This window comes from Gossypium raimondii, chromosome 9, assembly GCF_025698545.1.
Source record: "Gossypium raimondii isolate GPD5lz chromosome 9, ASM2569854v1, whole genome shotgun sequence".
Taxonomy (NCBI): Eukaryota; Viridiplantae; Streptophyta; class Magnoliopsida; order Malvales; family Malvaceae; genus Gossypium; species Gossypium raimondii.
In genome coordinates, this window is record NC_068573.1 from 29,201,880 (window position 1) to 29,228,813 (window position 26,934).

General features: G+C 32.6%; 2 protein-coding genes and 1 long non-coding RNA gene across 5 annotated transcripts; 2 read left to right on the top strand and 1 right to left on the bottom strand.

The window, feature by feature from the left end:
- The first annotated feature begins 4,046 nt into the window (after positions 1 to 4,046).
- On the top strand, positions 4,047 to 8,321 carry LOC105798887 (uncharacterized). The gene is made up of 4 exons (XR_001135399.2): positions 4,047 to 4,118; positions 4,594 to 4,679; positions 5,403 to 5,468; positions 6,606 to 8,321. It is a non-coding gene; the product is annotated as an uncharacterized LOC105798887 (long non-coding RNA).
- A 2,389-nt stretch (positions 8,322 to 10,710) lies between these two features.
- LOC105798888 (calmodulin-binding transcription activator 5) lies at positions 10,711 to 17,594 on the top strand. The gene is made up of 14 exons (XM_012629118.1): positions 10,711 to 10,825; positions 10,992 to 11,100; positions 11,718 to 11,843; positions 12,384 to 12,499; positions 13,031 to 13,119; positions 13,282 to 13,327; positions 13,449 to 13,566; positions 13,708 to 13,827; positions 13,906 to 13,964; positions 14,352 to 14,747; positions 14,890 to 15,587; positions 15,979 to 16,525; positions 16,660 to 16,968; positions 17,048 to 17,594. The coding sequence occupies exons 2-14, from the start codon at positions 11,037 to 11,039 to the stop codon at positions 17,081 to 17,083; spliced, it is 2,724 nt and encodes a 907-aa protein (XP_012484572.1). The 5' UTR covers positions 10,711 to 10,825; positions 10,992 to 11,036; the 3' UTR covers positions 17,084 to 17,594.
- A 1,686-nt stretch (positions 17,595 to 19,280) lies between these two features.
- On the bottom strand, positions 19,281 to 25,761 carry LOC105798889 (dihydrolipoyl dehydrogenase 2, chloroplastic). Of its 3 annotated transcripts, XM_012629119.2 has the most exons (16): positions 25,270 to 25,760; positions 24,353 to 24,499; positions 23,799 to 23,933; positions 23,593 to 23,710; positions 22,897 to 23,021; positions 22,283 to 22,408; positions 22,122 to 22,202; positions 21,810 to 21,872; positions 21,650 to 21,724; positions 21,491 to 21,569; positions 21,300 to 21,400; positions 20,784 to 20,897; positions 20,288 to 20,401; positions 20,103 to 20,174; positions 19,712 to 19,761; positions 19,281 to 19,469 (listed from the first exon to the last, which is right to left on the bottom strand). In XM_012629119.2, exons 1-16 carry the CDS (start codon positions 25,564 to 25,566, stop codon positions 19,466 to 19,468), a joined length of 1,701 nt encoding a protein of 566 aa, XP_012484573.1. In that variant the 5' UTR covers positions 25,567 to 25,760; the 3' UTR covers positions 19,281 to 19,465. The 3 variants fall into 3 exon arrangements, with proteins under 3 accessions (XP_012484573.1, XP_012484576.1, XP_012484575.1); XM_012629122.2 differs by lacking the exon at positions 19,712 to 19,761 and having other exon boundaries at positions 25,270 to 25,761; XM_012629121.2 differs by lacking the exon at positions 19,281 to 19,469 and having other exon boundaries at positions 19,758 to 19,889; positions 25,270 to 25,761.
- Positions 25,762 to 26,934: the final 1,173 nt, after the last annotated feature.

Below are 26,934 nucleotides of genomic sequence, written 5' to 3' on the forward strand. Positions count from 1 at the left end.
TATTTACTTCTTAGAATGCAAAGAAGGTAAAAGGCTTGGATTTTGAAAGTTGGAACCCTATGAAATACGGATACAAATATATAGATGGATATCCCAGAAACATTATCATGGCTTTGCATTTAGAGGCTACATAGCCTTCGATTTGTCATTTCATTAGGCGAGAAGGAAGGTTAATAAGGTGGCTTATAAGCTACTTAGGGCCGTTCCTTTTATGTTTTCAAAGTTCCGTACCCTACGAAAATGCTTGAATTTTGAAGATCGGAAGACTATGAAGTGTGAAAAGCAATACAAAAATATGATAAAACACGAAAATACTTTTATTTTTTAAAAATGAATAAAAACACATGTTACGAACGTAAAATACGAATTTTTTTAAATGAAGGCATAAACACATGATAATAGAATGCAAGAAGGAAGATGCTTGAATCTTGAAAATTCGAAAATTATAAAGCACAAACATAAATACATAATACCAATTCAATATGATAATTTCTTTTAAAAAAATGAAGACATGATAACTTCTCAATTTTTAGAAGGCTTCAAGGGTTACTCGACTGTCTTGGCCCAACATTCTTCTTGGGCTCAATAATAGTTTATATGGTTACTCATGGTCAATTATTTATCTCTTTCAAAAGTATCTGCACAACTTATTTGATAGTACTTATGCCAATTCCATTGGTAAAACATTAAATTTCCCGTTCGACCAAAATTTTATTTTGGCTTTTTATACATTTTAATTTGATTATCTATACTTTATTCCGTCCATCATTGTAGATATTAATGATGTTGTTGATTGAGCTGGTATCATAAATTAACTCGATTCCAACTTAGAATTGATATATTCATTTAGTATTCTTATTCTAATGTATTTATGTGTTTAAATTTCGTTTTACTTGCAATCTAATCTTATTTTTATTTTAATATCGTAGATATTTCGTGAGTTATTGTTAATTAGTTTCAAGATATAGATTTCATTATTTATTGTATATTATTTTTTGGCACCCACATCGTGTTCTAAATATGTGAGTTCCACATATACATATGTGATGGAATTTTTAGTACGTATAATTAGACATCAACTTAACAAAAAGAATTACTTAAAAGTCCTATTTAATAAATAATTGAATATTAATATAATTGTATTTCCATCATTAACTATTTTTATATGCAGGCTTAAATAAAATAAATAAAAATATAATAAAGCGTAAAGAAAGTTTATTTATAAATACTTTTGGGTGTAATGAAATTTAGTAATAAATAAAATTAATAATATTTTAAATTAAAATATTAAAATAACTATTTTTTAATGAATTTGAATAAGTACCTTTGAATATTTGATATTCAAATTGATTTTAATTTTGATAAGGATTGACTTAATTCAAATTTATTTTACGTGGCAAAATGAAGAACGTTGAACTGCATTGTATATGTCAGCTAAACTTTTTAAAATAGTGGAGTGGGCAAAGACGTGTGTGGGGAAGAAGGTTTTTTTGTTTTATATAATATTAGGGATAAGAGATTGGGTAACCAAATTTGATTTTATGTTAAACAGGTGTTTGACGAAAGTTATATACATAATATATTAGGCATAATGATTTTTTAACTATTCAACTTTACAAAAAGAAAAAGTTATTTAATTTTTCACCTCTTTTAGCCATTGAATTTGTATCGTGTGTGCTAAACCCAAAAATACAAGAGGAACCAAGAGGGGGAGTGAATTGGTATTTTACAAATCTCTATAAATTTTTCTAAATGATAAGAGAATGAAATAAAAGCTTGGACAAATTGATTTCTAGTGATTCAGCCCCAATTGTCTACCTCCGCTCTCTCTTGATATACCTCAATTAAGGATTTCTCAATTCACTATATTTAAATCGATACATTTCAAGAACATAGTATCTTTTTCACAAGGCTAAGATGGAATCTTCCCCTTAGCTTTTATGGTTTAACTAGAACCCTTTTTAGTTTTTGTAACTCGACTGAAATCAATGAAAGAGAGTAAACAAAGAGACCTCTACAAAGTATGTGGTTACAAAAATTAAACTCTGAAAGAATATTTATAAGAGAAATGAAAGAATAAAGGTTTATGGTGATGCTAATAGATTATATCTTTTGATACATAACGTAAGATGTGGTAATACCTTAACCGCTAATAAATAAATAATATAAAAAATATGAATCCACAATATAGGGAATATATGCATAGATGATTGAAGCCGACAATGAATGACAATTGTGTAGTTTAGTGATGTCTTTTTGTTACTATATGCCTGATTTTCTTCAAATGTGGAGTCAGATCCATTATTTTCTGACCAAAAATAAGTGTTGAATTTGCAAGTCGCCACGTCACACTGTTATTTCTAGACTTAATGAGGGGTAATATAGTAAAATTATGTTGAATTTTACATTTTTAAAATATTAATTTCAAGGAAAAAGAGGAGAGCAAAGAAAGGAGTTCGGAATTGGCTTATTTAATTTTGTAAGTTGAATTTAGTTGTAAGGGTTTAATTGAAGAGAAAGAGAGAGGGAACTGGTGAGTAGAATAAGTACAATACTGTTTAACATTGTATGTTGTTACCATGCATCAACTGAAAAGAAGGAAGAATATGAAATTGGAATCTGGGTTCCATCTTGGATCTTCTTCAAGATTTGATTGTTGATTGGAATTTAATTAATTAATTAAGATAATTAAATAAAAGGGAAAACAGAAATTGTCTTATTAAACTCCAAATAATCTTATTATTAAAAATGTTAATAACAGGCCAAGCTCTTTTATCAAACCCTAAAAATATTAATGAAAATGCAACAGGAAAATGATAGGAAAGAACAAAATTGAATCTTTCAACCTTGGAAATGCCAAGTTTGCAAAATGACTTGGTTGTCCCATGGGTTTATATAGACTGATTTTGAAAAGGAGTGTCAGTTCACCTATAATGGGTGGAGAGTCAATGTAAAGGAAGATACTCTAGGGTTGATATATAAGGGTTGCTAAGGAACTTAAGCTTATATAAGAGGGGTCACCCCCTTTTTCTGTAGTGGCACATAGCAGACAATATAGTGTCCTGCATGGTTGTGCGGGTTGGTTAGGTGATAGTGCTATTATAGGTTAGTTGTTGCCGACTTAGACAAGGCTTACGAAGGGTCACTTGCTGGCCGTTCCTTACAAATTGCTTCTTGCAAAAGATCATTTACAAACTGCCTAACAGCTTGTCATGTGTCATGCTCTAGTGGGGTATAATAATTGCTCCCCCTCCCTCGTGCTTGAGAGGTAGGTTAGTGGCCTGCATCGAGACTTTCCAAACAACTTTCCAATGCAAAGGTTACAAGGGTGATTTGCGTCATGAAAGCATCATTAGGTGAAGAGTTTCATTGTTCGCGCGTGATAATGAGGTCTCAAGGGGAGGGGGTGCACCAAATATTTTGGAAGAAGTGTATTAATGGTGGAGTGTTTACAACTCATCATTGAAAAATAGTGTTAAAAGGTGCCTTTATTGTTGTGGGGGATCGATTACTTCTATAGAAGTCTTTGAAATGTTGTTCGCCAAACAATCGACCGATCCCTTAACAATTGAAGGTAGTACTGTCCCTGTGTTAGGTTTTGCCCCCAGCCCCCATGAAGAGCTGTGTATGATTCATGAAGGGGGCGCCTCTGTAACAACCCGATTTCGATCCTAATCGGAATAGTGGTTTCGAAACCACAAATTCGAGTCAAAAAAAATTTTAAATATTATTTTCTGTGTTAATAATTTGTGAATTAATATGTGTGAAAATTTCGTGATTTAATTTTATTGTTTGTATGCTTAATTTGATAAAAAGGACTAAATCGCATAAAGTGTGAAAGTTCTATTTTACAAGCTAAAGGTGTCTAAAAGCTATAGAATATTAATTGGAGGTCCCTAATGTGCAATTAGGCCTTGTTTAGGGTGGTGGCCGGCCATAGGGACAAAGAAAAGATTTGGTCAATTGGTTAGGTAAAAATTTGGTGACTAAATTGATTTTTATCATAAAATAAAGAAAAGAGTGATATCATCTTTTCTTCTCCACCTTCACCACCGAAAATTAGCAGCAAAATAGGGGTTTGAGAGCTTAAAAATTTCAGCAAGCTTTTCTCCTTACAAGTAAGTGTTTTGATGACCATTCTTTGATAATTTTTGTACTTTTGGAACCCTTATAGCTTGAGCTAGCTAATGAGGGGACTATTTTGCAAAATGGTTGGAAGTCTAGGGTTTTTCCATGTGAGCCTTTATGTTGGGTGCTGCATTTTTATGGAAGAAAATGAGTTTTAGTTGTTAAATAAACAACTTTTGTGAAAGGTGTTACCGTGAAAACACCTAAAAGGACCTTTTTGTAAAGGTTATAAAATAGGTGTTAAATATGTGAAATAAATGACATGTATGGACTTATATGAGTCTAGGGAATATTCGGCCAAGTTATAGTGTGGTCAAATTTGGAATATTTTGTATTTTGTGAAATAGGGACTAAATTGTGAAAAATGTGAAATGTCAGGGGAAAAAGTGAAATTTACTTATTTATGCGTTTTTGACTGAATTGAATGAAATTATGTTTGAATGAGTTTAATTTGAATATGTTTAGATCAAGAATTAAATAAATCGGACTTGGATCGGGGGAAAACAAAAGTCGTCGATTAATCATTCCGTTTCGGTTTATCGTTGTCCGAGGTAAGTTTATAAGCAAATAGATGATATAAATTCTAAACAAATATTAGTTATATATATGCTGAAATGAAAACATGCAAATATATATATGTAGCCGAATGTGTTTAAGTTCGGGTAACAGAAATAGACGTGGATGTGATTGACCGATATTTAGCATTGAGTGTGCGAGTATGGAATAGCTATGGCTATACGAGTGGCACTAAGTGTGCGAAATTAAAATGACGATGTTGAATAACGGGCACTAAGTGTGCGAAACAAAAATGACGATGTCGAATAACAGGCACTAAGTGTGCGATACTAAGATCAATTTGGTTAAATATAAGAGAGCACTAATTGTGCAACGTCATTATAGCTTCGACAAATTATTTAGCACAAATTGTGCGGATCCAATGAATGATGAATGTGACATATAAGTACATGATATTACAAGTATGTAATAGTTAAATAATATATGATATCAAGGTAAGTTGGTTATTTCATTTGTGATACAAATTAGATGATGCAAATGAAAGTATGTGTGTGTGTATTAAAGACTATATTTGGCCAAATGATAAGGGTATGTGATATCACAATTATGTTTTTTTTATGCTTATATATATATGAATATGAATTGAATAATTCAGTTATGTGATATTGAACTATTAATAACATTGAATTGTTTATTTGCTTATGACTTACTAAGCTTTGATGGCTTACCGTGCATATGTGTCTGCCTCGGTTTTATAGATTTTGGAAGTTAGTTGCGGGATCGGGGATCGTCAACGAAATCAATCACACTATCGTCTGTTATCGGTATCTATAAAAGTTAAACTTAAACTTATGGCATGTATAGTCTGTACTACTTTTGGAATATATTTTGAATGATGTATATATATATATATATAAAATAAGCCATGCGAAAATGGCTTGTTTATTTTGATATGTATGGTTTCATGCTTGATTAAATAACATGGTTAATTGTTTGGATTGTGTTTCGAAAAATGTTGAAATAGGGTACTAAAGTTATTTGATAATGATTAGCTATTGAGATGACTAATTAAGAATATGTTCAGTGTTATGTATGCCTAAATACTAGTTAATACAAAGAAATTATGAAAGAGTAAAAAAATTTGCAATGGAATAGTTTTTTTTTCTTGGACAGCAGCAGTGATGTGATTTTGAAAAATTCACCGAGGATATTAGAAATGGAATTAGAGAGTGAATAAGGTATAGAATTAAAGCTTTTCAAGTCTATTTTCATATGAAAGAAACGGTATAGGCAAATGAATTTTATATTATGAGATATTTGAATTTTAGCGAGATAGAGTTAGAATAATTTTACAATGAGATAATTAATTTTTAGTGACGAGAGGTCAGAACTGTCGAATAGTGAAACATGGGATACTTTAACTAATAAACTGTACTAATTGGCCAACCCAAAAATTCTGAAAATTTTATGATAATAAGATATATGAGTCTAGTTTTAGGGAAAACTTACAGATTTAAATTTCTAGTTTCGTAACTCGATTTATAATTAATTTAGTGACTACTGCACAGTCGGACAGTTTTATTGTGAACAGTGAAATAAATTATTTTTAATTTGTTTAAGTATTTGGAAAATTTTTAATGTTCCTGGTTTGGACCCGAACCGTTTTCATTGCATGTTTTAGGGTCTCGATGATCCTTTTTAGGGACATATTGATTGAATATCAGTAAATTAATTTTTAAAAGAAAATTTTTATGCTCCGATTTAGTAAGGTAAGTTAGGTAACGCTTCGTGCTCGATTCCGGCAACGGTCTCGGGTAAGGGGTGTTACATTTGTTGGTATCAGAGCTACGGTTTAGTTAATTCTCAGACTAACGTAGCGTGTATGAGTCTAGCTATACATGCCATAATTTATACTGTGATAGTGTGATGATTCCTGACTTTGAAAATGTGTTTTTATATAGTGTATGGATCCTGATCCCGGTCGAGCCATAGCGGATGATGTCGAGAGTATAGTGCTTGCTCCCGTGCAAGGGACAGTACCGGTTGATTCTCAACCGACTTCGAGTACCCAAGAGGGTGAGGCTAAGCAAGCCTTTCACCAAATGATGAATGATTGGTTTACTCAATATATCCGAACTAATCCATCTCTGATACCTGTGGTGCCTCAAGTATTTGATCCGATGAGATTCCATAGGCCCCTTGTCGATAAAATTAGAAAATACGAGGCTGAAGAGTTCAAGGCCACAGTTGATGACGATACTGAGCGGGCTAAATTTTGGCTCAACAATACTATTCTTGTGTTCGATGAATTATCGTGTACACCCGATGAATGCTTGAAATGTGCTATATCATTACTTCGGGACACTGTATATCACTGGTAGAATACACTGGTTTCGGTCATTCCGAAAGAACGGGTCACCTGGGAATTCTTTCAGACAGAGTTTCGCAAGAAATACATTAGCCAGAGATTTATAGATCAGAAACACAAGGAATTTCTCGAGCTTAAACAGGGCCGTATGACTGTAACAGAATATGAGCGGGAGTTCGTGAGACTCAGCTGATATGCTTGAGAGTGTGTTTCAACGGAAGCTATAATGTGTAAACGATTCGTCGATGGCTTAAATGAAGACATAAAACTTCTGGTTGGAATTCTTGATTTGACCGAGTTTGTGGTTTTAGTTGAAAGAGCTTGTAAAGCTGAAGAACTCAGTAAAGAAAAGAAGAAAGTAGATTCTGAAGCTAGAGATGAGAGAAAAAGATCAATGAGTAAACCGTATCAGTCTTCGTCAAAAAGATTTAGAGATGCACCCAGTCGTTCAAATGATTCAGTTGGGTATGCAAATAAAGAACGTTTTGTGAAAGGATTCTCTATGATTGCGACTCCGATGACGAAGCTATTACAGAAAGATGTTAAGTTCGAGTGGTCAGAAAAGTGCCAGAAAAGTTTTGATCAGTTGACAGTCATGTTGACCGAAGCTTCAGTGCTAGTTTAGCCAGAATTGGGTAAAGAGTTCGTTATCTATAGTGATACATCTTTGAGTGGGTTGGGCTGTGTTTTGATGCAGGAAGGCAAAGTTGTAGCTTATACCTCGAGACAGTTAAAGCCGCATAAAAAGAACTATCCGGCACACGATCTGGAATTGGCAGCTATTGTGTTTGCATTAAAAATATGGCGCCACTATCTGTTCGGTGAGAAATGTCACATTTATTCTGATCACAAAAGTCTTAAATATTTGATGACTCAGAAAGATCTGAATTTGAGACGGCGCCGATGGTTAGAGTTGTTAAAAGATTACGAGCTTGTGATCGATTATCATCCGGGAAAGGCTAATATTGTTGCTAATGCTCTAAGTCAAAAATCGTTGTTTGCTTTGTGTGCAATGAATGCGTATATGGCTATGTCAGATGATGGTGCAATAATAGCCGAGTTAAAAATGTAAAATTCACCGAGGATATTAGAAACGGAATTAGAGAGTGAATAAGGTATAGAATTAAAGCTTATCGAGTCTATTTTCGTATGAAATAAACGGTATAGGAAAATGAATTTTATATTATGAGATATTTGAATTTTAGTGAGATAGGGTCAGAATGATTTTGGAATCCCCTGTCTTGATTTTGGAAAATTATTAAAAATTGTACAGAAAGAATTATGAGTTATAATTTATATGTCTTGATTCCTTGGTGAGTCTATTTTCAGTAGAAACAAGCAGAAGCATCATATGAAATCTGTACAATGAGATAATTAATTTTTAGTGACGAGAGGTCAGAAATATCGAATAGTGAAACAGGGGAGACTTTAACTAATAAAATGTACTAATTGGCCAACCAAAAATTCTGAAAATTTTATGATAATAAGATATATGAGTCTAGTTTTAGGAAAAAATTACGGATTTAAATTTTGAGTTTCGTAACTTGATTTATAATTAATTTAGTGACTGCTGCGCAGTCGGACAGTTTTATTGTGAACAGTGAAATAAATTATTTTTAATTTGTTTAAGTATTTGGAAAATTTTTAATGTTCCTGGTTTGGACCCGAACCGTTTTCATTGCATGTTTTAGGGTCTCAATGATCCTTTTTAGGGACATATTGATTGAACGTGAGTGAATTAATTTTTAAAAGAAAATTTTTATGCTCCGATTTAGTAAGGTAAGTTAGGTAATGCTTTGTGCTCGATTCCGGCAACGGTCTCAGGTAAGGGGTGTTACAGCCTCAATTGGTAGAGATATGACTTGCAAGACTCAGGAGATATGTTAATACTGTGCCTAATATTAATTAGGTAACATGCATGCGAAAATTTAAACCACCAAGACTTAAAGACGACATCCTTATGAAGTGGTTCAAATATAAATTTATAGACAACATATTTAACAAGCTTAAAAAGTTCGTAATTAAATAAATTTTAAATAATAATAAAATTTATAAATTTTATATTTGTTAAATTCAATCATAAATACATAAAAAATAAAAATAATATAATTGATTTTGTTTTACAAATTAAAATTTACTTCTCGTAAGAGTTTAAACCTATCAATTTTATAATTGTAAATTTTTTGTTATATTGTTTTATTTGTTATAAATAATTATTTATTATCATAAAAATAAAATAAACAGTAAAATTTATTTTATTAAATTTTGTAATTATTTTAAAATTTCAAAAATGCATTATTATTATTATTATTATTATTATTATTTTATATATGGTATAGATATATATTAAACTTTGTCTTCTAAGTCATTATTTTTTATATTTATACTAGAATATTAAAAGCTTTTAAATGTTGTACCTTAAAAGGTTGGTTTGCATGAGTTAACATGAGTTGGTTTAATATTTATATTTATTAAAAATTATGTTATCAGTCGTTTTTATTCTTAAATATGTATTTAAAGGGTCAATGTGCAACTTACAGATTAATTTTGTATCTATCGTATATAGCTTAGAAAAAAATTAATTAATTAAATTAATTATTTTAGTTTTTCCTATTTGTAATATTATATTTAAAGAGTGGTTGGCAAATAATGAAATATGGTATGATAGTTGTTCATCTCATCTTTTAACTATGAAGTCGACGATTCGATTTTTATCCTATAACCAACCGTTTATCTCTTCAAAAATTAACAATGTGGAAGGAAATTAGTCATCATTAATAACAATCCATAACCCGATTTCAATAAAAGAAGAGTGATTTACATATTGACTTGGAGTCTATTTAAGATTTGTAGTATAACAACACAGAAAATTTATAATTATAATTATTTTGTTTTTAAATAAATGTATTGAAAATGGTTGGCCTCTCACATTGATTTAGGATCTCTATATTCGCCAAGAAAACAAAATTAACTAAATATTTTATTAATACATCCAAGATCCATGTGAAAATGATTAAAATAATATGAATAAATTAATTTATTATTAAAATAATATTAGTTCAAAATTAATTATTAAAATAATATGATCTGGGCCTCCATCAATCATTTTTGGTTTACTGTAGTAAACATATTATTTCAATAATTAATTTTGAATCTATATTACTTTAATAATAAATTATTTTAGTAATTTTCTCAAGACTCATACTTGATATTCTCAAAAAAAAAAAGTAATTCTGTTATGAATATCTTATTAAGTGAATGTCTATCATGATCAAAATAAAATTTTAGTGTATTTTAAGTTCTAATAGGTATTAGAATTATATCTCTACTTCATTATATTTCTTATGTCTATAAATAGATGAAGCATTTTAATCATCCATTTGATTAATAAAATACTTTCTCTATTGCTTTCATATTTTTTTATTCTTTATTCTCTCCATCTTTCCTTATTTCATAAATATGTTTGGTATAATATTCTAATTATTAGATTTAAAAAATTAAGAATTTTATCTTCTACTAAAGAAAGTCAAATTTGTAATCAAATTGTTGGACTAAAATTAAATTTGACTAATCTTTGAGAAATTAAAATTAAAAATATTATTTGTATATTAAATTATTATATGATTGAAATTAATTTTAATATTTACTTTCAACATATCAAAAATAGAACAAAAACAAATATATAAAAATAAAGAGAATAAAAAACAAATACAACCTAATCAGTCTAAAACTCTGATCAGCTCACTCTCTTCGTCTCCATTTTCGTCAGGCTTCCATTTTTCAAAGCTCAAAAACAGTCTCGATTTAAACAGGGTTAGGTTTTGGATTAAGTTTATTATTATTATTATTATTTAGTTTATTGATCGTATTGATCGTTATTGTTGTGTTTTCTTTCAACAATCTTGTTTTTATATGCGTTGAATTTTCTTGAATTCCACTTCAGTTTTTCTTTCTTTTTTTTTTTTCATTTTTGTTTCAGTGTTGGAAAAAGCTGCTATATTGAAATTTCTCTCTGATTCCGGCTATGGACGTTGGCGGTTCGAGCCCGCTCGTCGGCTCTGAGATTCACGGTTTCCGTACCTTGGCAGGTGTTGTACGGACTTTTTTTTTGTTAATTTCACTTTTGTATAGTTAAATTGGTCAAGGTGTCTTTGATTATTGTAGTGTTACTTAGCAGTATTATTTATAAGCAGAACAATTTTGTTTTTAAAAATATTACATTTGAATTAAGTGATGGGTCAAAAATAGATATAAATTATAATAATTTTCAAAATCCATCATTTACAGTTACAAAAAAATATAATTATATTCTGTTTAAATAAATACTTAATTTTTCAATTTACCAAACAAACCTAGGAATTGTTCTGTGAAGTATGTACTAACTTGCTTGATCACTCAGTAAATTGTAAGGAGGTATGGCTTATTAGTTTTTGGAAGTAATTTCTTAACTTTTGGCTTAATATCTTGAATAATTGAAGTTCTTTATGAGTTTTTGATCTTTGAAAGCTGGAGAAGTGGTTATTTGCTTTGAAAACAAATTCAGATAAACAAAAATTTTATAAACTATTGCATTAAGTTACTTTGAGCTTCATGTGCTGTTAAATTTTTTCTAATAATTTGTTAATGTCATGTTTTATACCATAGTTAAGCTTATGTTTCTCTTTTGCTAATTTTAGTTTTTATCGTCTTTCTGTTTGGAGGACAGATTTGGATGTTCAAACTATGATGGAAGAAGCCAAGTCTAGATGGCTACGTCCAAATGAAATTCATGCAATACTTTGCAACCACAAGTATTTCCCCATCTACATGAAGCCGGTGAACCTGCCCAAAAGTAACTTCTGATGATAATCAGTTCCCCCTTCCCATTTTCTTTTTTTTTTCTTGATTTCCGTGAAGCAACAAGCTAATCTATGTTTAATTGCTGAAAGGTGTGCTTAAAGAAATAAATGACTTAGCTTTACTGTTCTTTAAGTTCATACCGTGAGTTATGTTAATTTCTGCCAAGTTTATGTCAATAGTTAATAATAAACTTCTTTTTTTTGTGAGTTAAGTTAGGCTTGGTATTATTGCTATTTGTCTTTTGCTTCCTATTCATTATTAGCAAAAACCAAATGCATCAACTAAGCATGGGCATATTTGTTTAATCTGATGCAGTATTAATGGATTGCCACAAGTCAGCATTTTGTAAGAGAATGTCCTGTTGTATTACTTATGGCTTTAGGAAATTATTATTATTGTTATATTTGGCTATAGACCTTAGGAAATTATGACTTTGCTTTCAATGAACAGTATGCTTCCTGTGTAACTTCCATACTTAAAGTACTAAACAAGTGTACTTATAGAATAACTAATTGTATTCTTGATGTTGCAGGTGGTACTATTGTATTTTTTGACCGAAAGATGCTCCGAAACTTCCGAAAAGATGGTCATAACTGGAAAAAGAAAAAGGATGGGAAGACTGTTAAAGAAGCTCATGAACACTTAAAAGTGAGATTTTCTTGTACTATAAGCCCTGCAAATGGCACAACCTGTTATTGATGCAATTTTTTAGTCGTTATAGCTAGTTGAATAACTGCATTTCTCTGGAATTTTGAGATTCAAATTTTGGTTTTGTAATTGTCCTTTCTCTTCTTTTACTTCTATCATTGTTTATAAATATGCACTACATAATGTGGGAAATATTGTAAGATTCTGCTATTTTCATACACTGAAAACCTGCATGCTGTGTTCTCTTTGTGCATTAAAGATTATCCTATGGTTTACACTATTCTATTGCTAGTTTTTCCTTCATGGCTTGCAAGATTAGTTTTACTTTTGTAGAACCTTCTGGTGGGCACTCTATGTGTTGGCTTGCATCTTCTTTTTCTTTTTAAATTTAATCTCCTAGCAGTAAATGAATGATGTTACTTTATCTCCAATGACTTGGGAATTTATGTTATTTGTTATTTTGACTGGCTAAAATATAATTACTTTGAGAAAACATAATTCGTTGGAATTTTATTTCATTCAACATTTCAGGTTGGTAATGAAGAAAGGATTCATGTATATTATGCACATGGCCAAGATAACCCTACCTTTGTTCGGAGGTGTTATTGGCTACTTGACAAGTATGTTGCTTAGATCTATAACTTTACATTGCCTATTTTTTCCCACCTATTTTGATTTGAAAATTAAATCATGAAATTCACTCCTCTATCTCAAATTTCAGTCTATCTTAATAGACTGATAATGATTAGCCTGACCATCTATTATTATTTATTTTGCTTCAGGTCTCTGGAACACATAGTGCTTGTTCACTATCGTGAAACACAGGAGGTTGGTGTTAAGATAATAAAAACTGAAATTTTGGAGGCACTTTCTCCTCGCAAAGCATTCTTTTATATTTTTGTACACCTTAGAGGCAGTTATTGGTTGACCTTTGTTGATTGTGGTACAGTCGCAGGGTTCTCCAGCGACACCTGGGAATTCAAATTCTAGTTCAATAACTGATCAGTCTACTCCTTTAAATGTTATGGAAGAATTTGATTCTGGAGCTGGTAATGCATATTATGAAGGTGAGAAAGGACCTCTAGGTGATATTGACATTGACATTGAGTTATGCCAACAAGTTGTCAGCATAACATTGTTTATGATGTTTTTTTGCTATACATAAATACTTCATGTTCTTATTGATTGCAATCCTGGAAAGTGAACAGAACCCGGTAATAGTGTTGATGTCAGAAATCATGAGATGAGGCTTCATGAGATTAATACACTTGAATGGGATGAGCTTCTGGTGACAAATGATAGTAATGACTCAACTATATCTAGAAGAGGTAACAAATTGGTTTCTATTTTAAGCAATACCCCTTGTTCATTTGCTAAATTGTTAACTCACTTTATTTTGATGGCAGACAATAATTCTTGCTTTCAGCAACTGAACCAAACAACAGGAAATGGCTTCTTAAATTATGTGAGCAGAACACTTTCATAGCTCTTTTAAGTTCCTAAATTTCTGTATCTTTCTTAAGAAAATAATTTTTTCTTAAAAAAAAAAAATTGGTTCTTTCTTTATCCTAATGACAACTTGTTTGACTTGTCATTGTAGGCAAATATACTTTATTGTTTGTCATCTAATCTTATATGTACTTTCTTCCCTACATATATAGGTTTTGTATGTGTAGAAGCATTTGCTTCGGCTTCTTTTAGTATTCATATCTTTTCTTTGTGTGTTTATCCTCTTATTTAGATTCACATGTTAGCGATTTCTTTTTATTGTGAAGATCACTTAAATATTTTCCTTTTTAATATTTGGTTGCTCAAATGGTTGATAACCACCCAAGCTGCTTTTCTTTTGCAGGGTGGCCCTATCTCAGCTGATAATTTATCAACGGAAATTTCTATGCTTGTTAATTTAGTTGAGCCAGTTGCTCAGAGTAATAATACTTACTTCAACACCCCAACGACTGTCTGTAATACGATATCTAGTAGCCAAATAAATCCTAATGTGCAGCAGAAAGACTCTATTGCCACAGGGGCCGGTGATCCATTGGACCTTTTGATCAATGATGGTTTAAATAGTCAGGGCAGTTTTGGAAAGTGGGTGAACTACACTATCACTGAATCCCCAGTTTCAGGTGACTCTATGCAAGAATCATCAGTTTCATCGGTTCAAGATTCCTTCACCTCTCCTGAGTACATATTTACCATAACTGAAGTCTCACATGAGTGGGCCTATTCAACTGAAAAGACAAAGGTTTTTTCTTAAAAAAATTCTTTTCTATCTTTGTGGGTTGTTAGAAATATCCCCACTTTTGCTGCAATTATTATTCATGATCACGGAATTGATGCTAGAAAATATTGATTTGAATAACAACTGTTTATCTATTAATTTGCAGATTTTAGTCACTGGATTCTTTCATCAAGCTTATCAACATCTTGTTAAGTCCAATTTGGTTTGTGTATGCGGTGATGTATGTAATCCAGCAGAAGTTATTCAAGTTGGGGTTTATCGTTGTGTGTTACCACAACATTCCCCTGGACTAGTGAACCTGTATATGAGTCTTGACGGCCATAAACCCATCAGCCAAGTTCTTAGTTTTGAGTATCGTGTTCCTTTATCACATGACCCGTTAGTTCCTGTGGAAGATGAGTCAAGGTGGAAGGAGTTCCAATTGCAGATGAGGCTTGCTTATTTGCTCTTCTCTACTTCCAAGAACCTCAACATTTTATCGGGTAAAGTTTCACCAAATACCTTGAAGGAGGCTAAGAATTTTGCTCAAAAGACTTCTAGCATATCCAATAGTTGGACATATTTGCTCAAGTCAATTGAAGAAAATCGAGCTTCTTTTACGCAAGCAAAAGATGGTTTATTTGAAATTGCTTTAAAGAACAGACTCAAGGACTGGCTGTTGGAAAGAATAATTGAAGGCTCTAAAATAACCGACTTTGATACTGAAGGTCTAGGAGTGCTTCATTTATGTGCCATCCTTGGGTATACTTGGGCTATTCATCTATTTTCATGGTCTGGCTTGTCACTGGATTTTCGTGATAAACGTGGATGGACAGCTCTTCATTGGGCAGCATATTATGGGAGGCAAGTTCATTTTACATCATTCTTAACATTTATATGCTTGCCGTATATTTTAAGTCACAAATTTTCTGAGAACTGGAATGCTTTAAGTAATTCTTATTGTTCTAAGCTTTAATAATGAGGCTGCCTAAGGCTTCTGTGTCAGCGATTCTTAAGTTCACATCTTAGTTGATAATGCATTTCTTTGTTCCTTTCCTTTGGAGTATGATGAAATTTAAAGGTGTTGAATCAGTGTTTTGTCTCCACATAAGCCTATTTTTGTTTGTAATTTGTTTGCTGGTGTATTCTCTTGTCCAGAAATTGAACTTATGTTTTTTTTTTCATTTTCTTTTACCTTTGTCGATCTTGAAACAGCTTCGAATTGTATATCTGATTGCGAAAAATCCCCATCCAGGGAAAAAATGGTTGCTGCTCTTTTATCTGCAGGGGCAAAGTCATATTTGGTGACAGACCCCACCACCCAAAATCCAAATGGTTGCACTGCTGCTGACCTTGCATCTTTGAAGGGTTATGATGGGCTAGCTGCTTATCTTTCCGAAGAGGCTCTTGTGGCACAATTCAATGAAATGGCTGTAGCTGGAAATGCTAGTGGCTCTCTAAAAACCAGTAGAACAGAAGTAACACACACTGATACCCTTAACGAAGATGAGTTATATTTGAAGGATACTTTAGCAGCTTATAGGACCGCTGCTGATGCGGCTGCACGCATTCAGAATGCATTCAGGGCGCACTCCTTGAAAATACGAACTAAAGCAATTGAGTCTTCCACTCCAGAGGATGAAGCACGAAGTATAGTTGCAGCTATGAAGATTCAACATGCCTTTCGCAACTTTGAGACCAAAAGAAAGATGGCTGCTGCTGCCCGGATTCAATATAGGTTCCGAACTTGGAAAATTCGTAAAGAGTTCCTTAATTTGCGCCACCAGGCTACCAAAATCCAAGTAATTATTCTCCCTTTTCTTCTTACTATTGTATTCATGAGTATATGTATAGATATGTATGTGTGTGCGCACACGTGACTGCTTGGAATAGAAACGATTATTTGACCATTGACATTGCATGAAAACTAATGCAGGCAGCTTTCCGGGGCCTCCTAGTAAGGAGGCAGTACCGCAAGATTACCTGGTCAGTTGGTGTGCTTGAGAAAGCAATTCTGCGGTGGCGATTAAAGAGAAAAGGTTTGCGTGGGCTACAAATTAACACAGTTGACACGGTCACAGAGCAAAGGCCGGAAAGTGACACTGAAGAGGACTTCTACAGAACCAGCAGAAGACAAGCTGAGCAACGCGTCGAGAAAGCTGTTGTTCGAGTTCAAGCTATGTTCCGCTCAAAGAAAGCGCAAGAAGACTATCGGAGAATGAAGTTGGCTTATGATCAAGCAATGGTAAGTGAATCGTCTGAAACCCGAAAGAGGTCGATTCTATTTTGTTCATCAATTTACCTACAAAATTCTGTTTTTGCAGTTGGAATATCAAAGCCTCCGGGACCCTACTTCCTGAATGGATGCATGAAGACATAGACATTCAGGATTTATCACATGGACATTGAGGATGTGTTTGTAAATGCAACCGACGTATACCAGTAACCTTCTAACTGTTTCAAAGAGTTTGAAGTGTGAGGTAAGTGATTGCGGATCTGGAATTGTTCTCCTTGGGGTTATGGTGTGGACACACAAGTTAATAGTTGAAGTAGCGTAGGACCTAGGTGAAACCTTGGTTTTAGGGTATTGGATTTTGTGATGGTTATACCCACTAAGATGTTGACCTAAGTGCAGGGTTGCATGTATATCATTATGAGTGAAATAGATGGATTTTGATCAGGATATAGTGGGATTGGGTTATTCATTCAGCCCAATAGGCCTAGGCCTTAGATTAGGGTTGTTTGTCGAAGTATTATTTATAAACCAAAAAGGTCCTCAATGTTTGCGTTTTTTTTTTTTGGAGAGAGCGCTTTCTCTCTCCACGTTTCACTTTTGAGTCAGTTTAGTTTTAATGGAAAATGTTTTCTCGACGTGGCTTTTGATATGGTGGATAATAAAATATATTTAAAAAATCCAAAAAATAGGGAATCAAAAGCCAAGGTGGCTGATGAGATGAATTTCAACCTTAATTGAATCCGAAAGCATAACCCATACATTTCTGAAACCACCAACCACAATATATCGATAAACCACCAGAATACTACTAGAATCAGTACAAACAACAACTCCTTACCTCCTTCATCTACGTATTTAATAAAAAATATGTTACATTGTTTATAAATGTAATTTTCTAAAATTATGATAAAAATTTACAACATTTCTTTTTACGTAATCTAAGTATAGGTCTTTCTCTAAATTAAGTTTATATAAATTTTTATAATTAAAACTATAAACTATTTTACATTGTAAACTCAAATATTATAAGGTCGATGCTAATTATGCAAATAGAAACGGTTTTTTCACAATATCATGAGATGTGATGCCATTTAAGAGAATGATGTCAAACAAAAGCATTATAGATAGCTTGCAAACTCTTTAATTGGAGATATTTAAGAGAATGGTTGAGAAGACATTTGTTGCTTTAAAAAAATATTTTCATATTAACATTACCTTAGTAACAAGGTTAGATCATACTAACATGTTGCATATTTCATAACTTCAATCATAGATGGGATTGAGAGTTTCATACTTTGAAGAAGAAGATTTTGATAATATTAATGATGGTGGATTTAAATTCAGATGATGATGAATTCAGTCAAAGACTAACAGATGATGATAAGGATCATAAGTTAAATATTAAAAGGAATAACCTAATAAATATGCACTAGAACGATGAGATAAAATTGCATATGATGTTTATTTTTCTTGTTATTTTATTAGTAATCATATTAGAACCTTTTAGACCGGCATAATACATATGATACTTTGATTTTAATTTTATTACTTATTTAAGAATTATTTTTATCATATTAATAATTTTATTTTTAAAAATATAAAATATGTAAATGTATAATTATAATTTGTACCATTAAACATGACCTAGAGAATTACAATTTAATTTAATTACCAAACAAACTTTAAATCAAATTTAATTTAATCAATTGAAAAGAAAGTGACATAATTGAGGTATTTAAATAAATAAAAGAATATTAGACACGATTGATCTTTTTGTCAAAGTATCACTTACACGTCGAACAATTTAGGCAAATTTAATCTCATCAAAATTTAATTGTTGTACTTTAATTTTTATATTTTAAATCCACGTAATTTGTTTTTTTTAAAAAAATTTTATAACATTATTATTTAATCTAAATAAGAATTTAACGGTTCTAGTTTGGTTTGGATTCACTGAACCCAGATTTGGCATTTGGCCTTTTTTATTCAGCGACTTGCCTGTCCATTTTTATTTTCTTCCCCAGAAAAATCAAACAGTTTACATTTACCATAAAAAATATTTTTAAAAAAAATTAAAAAAAATCAAGATTTAAAAAAAATACTTCATTACAGCATTGTCTAGCACAGATGGAAAAATGAGATTCACCTTTTTTTTTCTTTTTTTTTTTAAAATTTCATTATTTTTTATAGTTTTATAATATATATATTTAATACTTTCTTCTTTTTAACATTTGAATAATATTTTGAATGGTTACAGTGTTTAATATTTTGAATTTTATAATTTTTCTATAATTGTATTAATTCAGCATAGAAAGAATAGGTTAACCATAACGGCCAATGACAGTTCCTACTTAAATGTTTTAAGACAGAAATAGATCCATTGTTCTCCAACAGACTTTCTTATCCTTTATACAATATTTTTATAATGCCAATGTGATTATCTAGTTCCAAAAGGACAACAAGGATGTTCCTTATCCTACTTTTAACGCCTCCAAAGCCTCTCTCTCTACCTACAAGGGACAAGGAATAGCAACTTACAACATATAATTCATCATCACAACACAACAGCTTCACAAACAAAGACACAGCTGCTAAAACACTATAAGCACAACCATGATTAACATGAAAAATTTCCTCTCCCACTTTGGCTGCTGAGTCGATGTCTATCGCCAACGAGGGAAATGAGGTTCCTTGATACTCCCTAATACAAAGTTGTTCAAAAAATTATATACGGAGGCGTCGAGAAGCTTACGCGGCAACTGGTTCACTTATTGGGCTACTAGTTGATTCAGGGGCGTTAACCTGGTCAACCAATAAAATCAAATTGCATGTTGAGAGGTTTGTTGTGCATCTGATTTGGAGTAATGCAAATATCTATGCCCTATGCTGCTCTAACTCTTCATTTTTCTCAAAGTTTTCATGTCCAACACCTGTATCCAATGCATTTGATAATCCAAGGATCCTCCAATATATGGAAAAACTTCAAAATATTTGAACATACCCATATTGGACACATCCTTATCCAACACTCAGGACTCAAGTCCAGGTAACAGTTTATGCCTTATCAATACATAATCACAAAATCTTAAGAGGTAAAAGTTCAGTAACTCTTGAGAGCAGTGTAAGAAGGATCCAAAACTCACCTTTGCTGATTTGAATAGTTCATCAAGAACTTCCGACAATGTTGGATGTGCGTGAACTGCGAACCTGATGTCCTGAATGGTGAAAACAAACACTCATAAGTATTTACAATTTAAAAGCTTAACCGAGCTTCCAGGAAAGAAAAGTGTGAAGCCAAAATATTTTGGTTTTCACACACAAGACCCACCTGGATTCGTGTTCCTAAAGCTACGGCATTTGATGCCTCATGGATAAGGTCCGCTGCATGCAAGCCAAAAATATGAACTCCAAGAATCTCTCCATTGTCAGGTCTGTAAATCAACTGCATGGAAATAACATACGTAAAATTTAGCAACTATACCAACAGATTGAGATGAAGTTCAAAAGAGAAAAACAAAAGCAAACAAAAGGATGAAAAGAGACCATAGTCCATTGTTGATTCTAGCTCTATCAAAGAAATCAAACTTCTTTCCTCAATACTTTTATTTTAAGAATTCAGCCCTATATATCTTATAAGTTTCAATTAGTTATTTTTTAGAACTGATAAATTTTTGTTTCCGGCATTTTGTGAAAATTAGGAAACAACATTTTCTACAATGGAGAACCATGTGAAAGAAATGAAATCAACCCATTGATCATCTGTTAATATCTTTAGAAATGTTCATTGATTTAGTTACTGTTCAAGTAAGGTCTCAAGAAATAACCTTTGCAAGTCCCTCGCCTTCGTTTTCTGCCAGTGCCTTTGTATTAGCCTTGAAACTTGTTTTGGCAACGCTTATTTCAAACCCTTCCTTCTCAGCTTTCTCTCTTGCTTGAGGCTGTGAAGTTATAGCATTGTCAAATTTTCAGATATTTTACAGCATAAGAGTACAAAGCACTGAAATGGTGAAAAAAACATAAATGGTCGACTTTGGCAACTTTTGTAACATCTAGTGTGTGTGTAATTTCTCGTGTCATAATCTTGTTTAAGATATTTTATTTTGACAAGTTAATAATTTTTGTTATATAGAATTTGACATGTTCATATATTTGTGTTATGTTCGTATACCTTTTTGTGATGTGTTTCATGTACCGTTTTAGTTATTTTTTCTATGTTGATGTCATGATCAACATTGTCAGGTCTAATCAATGGCAATAATATTATGCTAAAATGGAAAAACTGAACCAATTTAACTTAATAATAAATCAGAAATTGAGGGTGTTTGCAAGTCGGTATTCACCTCTGTCAAACCAACCATACTTATTTCAGGGTGAGTGAAGCAAGCTGCTGGGACACTGAGGTGATTAAGCACGTGATCTCTTCCAGTGACTTGTTCGACGACTGCATCAAGATATTTAAGCAAAAGATGAAATGGATCCAAAAGAAAATATCAGCTACGAATTAGCAAAGTATAAGTTAGCAGGCACTTACCCGAAATTCCTTGTGCACTTGCTGCATGAGCAAGCATCATTTTACCATTTGCATCACCAATGCAGTACAGGTGAGGAACCTAGCATTCCAACTCTAAATTAATGTTTGTTGAAAGTCAACAAGGGAAAATATACAGTCAGAAATATTTTTCAAACATACCAGATTGCCATTTGCATCAATTACTCGCATTCTCTCATCAACAGGAACGAAACCCCTTTGTGTCACTACGTTAATCTGATCAAAAGGAATACATAAATTTAAATCCATTTCCTTTTAATGAACAATCTCATATAATCCTATGATATTCATGAAGACATACATTCTCCAAGCCGAGACCATAAGTGAATGGAGCCCTTCCAGTAGCAATCAAGGCTGCATCTACCTGTAGCAAATGACAGAAAAAGGGTCACTCAAACAGATACCATTGACCTCAATCAAGCAGAGCCACAACTTACAAATGGGAAAAGCAAATAGAAGATAACAGGGATATAGATTTGACATCAGGAAAAGCATCATATGGCAGAAAATTCAGTACATGATAACATTGTCTAGAAAGAAAATATGCTGCCATAACTACCAAACAGAATGGGCATATTCCAAGAATTCCACACAAAAGAACATATGCACATACCTCCAAGGTGTCTTTGTGTTCCTTGGTCTTGGCGTCAGTAAGCTCAACAATAACAGGCTTTCCATCCCTTGCAGGAGTGATCTATAAATAGCAAGAAAGTAATCAATAACCATTTATTGAACAGCCAGCCAGAATGCACACAGATTTAAACAGTAGAATGCCTTGGTTGCAAACACTCCGGTATGGTAGTCAATTTTCCTTGGGTTGATCAGCACCCTTTGGGCCAACTTACTAATCTCAGGATCAAACCCGGGCATAAGTTGATCTAGAGCTTCAATAAAAGTAACCTGCACACACCATTTATATAAGCTTTGTTGTGTTAAAATAAGACTGGGGGGCATTTAAATTATGCTATAACTTTTTAATAGGGATAAACAATAACAAAAGGCAAATAGAGATTTCAGTGACTAAATCCCGTGGTAAATGGTTATTTTTCCATGTATGAATTGGATCAAAGAGAATATATCAATATAGATATATGGAAATGCTTTATGCGGTCTAAGTTAGCTCGCAGTCATTTTGTACACAATAGCAGTCAGCAAAGAGTAGAGATCCTCCCAGCTTGGAGTTTCAATGACAGCATAGATTAATCCTAGAGTAGAGAAGCATAACTTCAATGCAATCTTCATCTTGAGTACTTATAGATTTCAGGTGAAAGACACATAAAATCTGAAGCATAACGTAAATGTAACAGTCCTTCAATCCTCAAAGAGATTCCTATATTCATTTCATAAAAAATGTACAAAGGTAAAAAGAAAAAAGAATGAGGTGTCACCTCACTGCCAAGTGCAGTGTATACATCACTAAATTCAAGACCAATATAACCACTTCCTACGATCGCAATCCAATCAGGAACAAACTCCAATTTCAGGGCATGGTCACTAGTAATAACAGTCTTCCCTGCAGGTTATGATTAATAATTAGAGAATGAGAGAGAGAGACAGAAAAAAAGGGAAAGAACACTACAACAATAACAACAAAGAATATTACATCCATGCAACTCATGCATCCTTCATAAAAGTTAAAGTCCACAAGTTTCTCCTGAAGCAAATTTCTGCCAGGTTGCTAGTTGACAGATATAAATTATTTGTTAATAAAATTTAACCCTGTGATCAGTTCCCATAAAATCTATGGAAGACTTGGATTAGAGTTCCAGTTTTCAGACCATATCGTCTATATGTAGCAGATGCAGAATATCCATTGATTCGGCAGCACTTGAATAACTAGGAAATTGTTATCCAAACTTTTGTTCCCACATTTCACTCGGTTTAACTGATGCATGTGTTCTTGCTACATAACATATGAACACTCAAAAATCTCATGCATGTTTTCCCAGATAGTGATTAAAATGTAAAAGAGGACGAAGATAGACAATATCTGATGTATAATGGGTAGTGTGGTAATAGTATCAAATGCCTATGCTGCCTTCAAATTTAATGGAAAACCAAGATCTCAAAGACAAAAACTATACCATCAACTTCAATGCCCTTGGGAACAAAAGGGACGGAACCAGTAGCAATGATGATATCTTTCGCAGTTACTACGTTGTCAGTGAAACCAACCTTCCCATATTTCACTTTTTGGGGACCCTAAATACACATACAGAAAATTAAGGATACTTGGGATGATAAAACCCATAGAATATGGATTTTATTACATAAAGTATGTTAGGCTTACCACAATAGTACCAAAACCAGTTAAAATGTCTACCCCAAGCGCCTTCATTGAGTTAGTCAAATTGCTTCGAATTTTTGAAGCAAGATTATTTGCATGGTCAGCAACTCCCTGTCTGTCATATCCAGCAGCAGAAACCTACCATATGTAACATGACGAACAGCACAGAAGGAAATAATCAGAGGATGACAGATGCTGAACTTGGCTCATAGATTGAAGCTCAAATTAAAATTAGGAGAGTATCAACATTTTTTTTCAGTTAGGAGCATAAATGCATATCAGTTTAAATGCAAATACTGATATATTTTGAAATAATGACATGCTATCTTGCTCCAACTCTCCAATTTTCTTGAAGTGCTCATTTCTGACACGAGCTCAACACAACAATATGGGGAAATCACCTCCAAGGATCCTCCAAATACATGACAAAATTTAGAAAAAATCTGACCATATCCTTGTTGGGCACATACCATTGTCCAACACTCACTAACATAGAAGTCGTGTGCCTCAGCTTAAGTCTCAAACAAGCAATCATAACAATTCAATCTTATTATTACCTGCAAGCCCAAAGCTTTCATGTGATGCTCACTCTGAAGTTCACGCATCCTACCACTAACAGCCAAGAGAGCTTTCGAAGGAACACAACCTCGGTTAACACACGTTCCTCCCACTACATCGCCTTCAATAATAGCAGTTTTCAAACCCTGCAATTACCAGAGCATAACAAGAAAAATTAAAGCAGGAAACAAATTATACGTATTAATTGCATGAAAAATAGGAAAAACAGCAATCAACTATCAATGCACCATTGATCTTCACTTAAAGCAGGAAAAACAAATATAAACAACTGAAAAATTACAGAGGTTTGTCTATAAATAATTACAGTTCCAAAGAAGTTCTGCTAAACAACCAGGAAAAAGGCCACTGAGAGAAAGGAAGTAAGTTTCAGGCTTTCAGCTAAAAGATAAAGCGATATAGCGTCAAACTGAGTGAAAAAACATAAAGAAATTAAGTTTCAGCTAAAAGATAGAGCTGAATAGCATCAAAACCAAGTTAAAAACATAAAAATTTTCAGTTTCAGATAAAAGATAAACTAAATAGCGTAAAAAATGAGTGAAAAAAAACATAATGATTTTCAGTTTCAGCTAAAAGGCAAAGCTAAATAGCGTAAAAATTAAGTGAAAAAACAAAACGATTTTCAGTTTCAGCTAAAAAGATAAAGCTAAATAGAGTCAAATTTTAGTTAAAAATACATTAAGATTTACAGTTTCAGACTTTCAGCTCAAAGATAAAGCTAAATAGCGTCAAAATTTTGTGGAAAAAAAATAAAGATTTTCAGTTCAGATAAAAGATAAACTAAATAGCATCAAAATTGAGTGAAAAAGACGTAAAGATTTTCAGTTTCAGTTAAAAGATAAAGATAAAGATAAATAACGTCAAAATTGAGTGGAAAAAATAATAAAATAAAAATGACCTTCTCGACAGCATGCAATGCAGCTCCATGGCCACCGACGCCGGCGCCGATGATAATCAAATCATAATCAAACGATTTTGGAGGAGTTCCATTGTTTCCAGTTGAAGCAGAGGTTCTCTTGGAACGTCCACGAGTCGAGAGTCGAACTCGACCAGAACTCGACCGAGTCAAAATAGAAATCCCGAAAGCTTCCCTTCTGAGCCCACAGAAGCGGAGATTGATGGGAGATTGAGAATGGAAGGCGTAATTAGTTGTAGGAACAGTGGTAGCTTGAGAGAAAGATAAAGTGGAATGCATGCTTTATTGCTTTTTTCTTGTCTTCTGTTTGGCAAGCAAGAAAATGGGAGAGACAGTGTGAATGAGAGATATAGTAAGACAGGGAGAGGGAAAGGGAAAGGGAAAGGGCGTGGTTTTGCTTTGATAAGTACGACTGTTGGAGTGGGAGGGATAGCAGAGTTATCCAAGCCTATTGCTGATTGCTCCTACATTACTCCAATTTAAATCCAAAAAATTATTTATAACTTATGCTGATTTAGTTTTGGGTAAACGATGTTGTGGAATTTTTTTATAGTTGAGTTTAATGATTAAATTATAAATTTTTTTTAGCTAAGGGATGAAAATGAATAAAGAAATTATAAATAAGACAATATGAAACATGTTTTTCTTAGCATAACTTAGCTAATAAGAATTCAAAATAAGATAATAAAAGATAATAATCAAATCACAAAATATCCTAACAAAATATTTTTCAAAATTTAATTTTTTTTTACTAATTCCTGTACTATTACGCTCCTTCAAGTTTTAAACAAACATCCTTAGATTTAGGTGTTTTATAATTCTACTAAAAAAACAATTTTTTTAAATAAAACGCGTCAAGGTGGTCCGTTACAAGATGTCCGCCCAAAGCCTATCCACCAAATGACTATTCGCCGCACGCTCTTATTACATTATTATTATTATCCGCCCAAACAATCCGCATTTATAAGTCCGTCAATTGCCTAAATGAGTTAACCTATTTAGCACATGCATGTATTTCCATTTCAAGCGTACTAATTGTCTACGCCAACATTGAACAAGCATCACGAAAGAGTACATATATATACACAAAACATTTAATACAACATCATTCAATTCACATTCAATTTCACTGAGTAGACCTTATATACATGCCACTAGACCTAGCGTAGAGTTAAAATAATTCTATCGAAACAGAGCTGGATAGTGTGAGTTGTGGATCAATCCGCCTGTCAAGTTCTACCCAAATCTCTATAGGAAGAGAAAAATTAAACGGGGTAAGCACTAAATATGCTTAGTAAGTTCACAGGTTTAAAACATTAAACTCACCTCGCAAAACATTCGTCCATATATGTATAACCTAACTACATTTTCTATCTTGCCAACACATTCCACATATACAGGGGGAGAATATCGGATTCCAATATATAATGTATCCCAACCATTTCATTACTCATTCATACCTTATTTCAATTCATATAAATCATACCATCAAAATTTCTATTCCAGAAACATTCAGCTCGATGAATCAATATGAACAGAAAGGAATATGCGAGTAACTATTCAATAACATGCCAGTTTGTTCATAAGAGCTTTCCAACCAATAACATGCCAGATGCACATAGTGCAAAGCTTGTAGACTGAATATTC

Coding starts and splice junctions, on each gene's coding strand:
- LOC105798888 (XM_012629118.1), top strand. CDS start 11,037: ATGGACGTTGGCGGTTCGAGCCCGCTCGTCGGCTCTGAGATTCACGGT. Junction 11,844..12,383: donor GCCGGTGAACCTGCCCAAAA/GTAACTTCTGAT, acceptor TTGATGTTGCAG/GTGGTACTATTGTATTTTTT. Junction 15,588..15,978: donor TGGGCAGCATATTATGGGAG/GCAAGTTCATTT, acceptor ATCCCCATCCAG/GGAAAAAATGGTTGCTGCTC.
- LOC105798889 (XM_012629119.2), bottom strand. CDS start 25,566: ATGCATTCCACTTTATCTTTCTCTCAAGCTACCACTGTTCCTACAACT. Junction 24,500..25,269: donor CATTGCATGCTGTCGAGAAG/GTCATTTTTATT, acceptor TGGTAATTGCAG/GGTTTGAAAACTGCTATTAT. Junction 21,401..21,490: donor AAGTGCACAAGGAATTTCGG/GTAAGTGCCTGC, acceptor ATCTTGATGCAG/TCGTCGAACAAGTCACTGGA.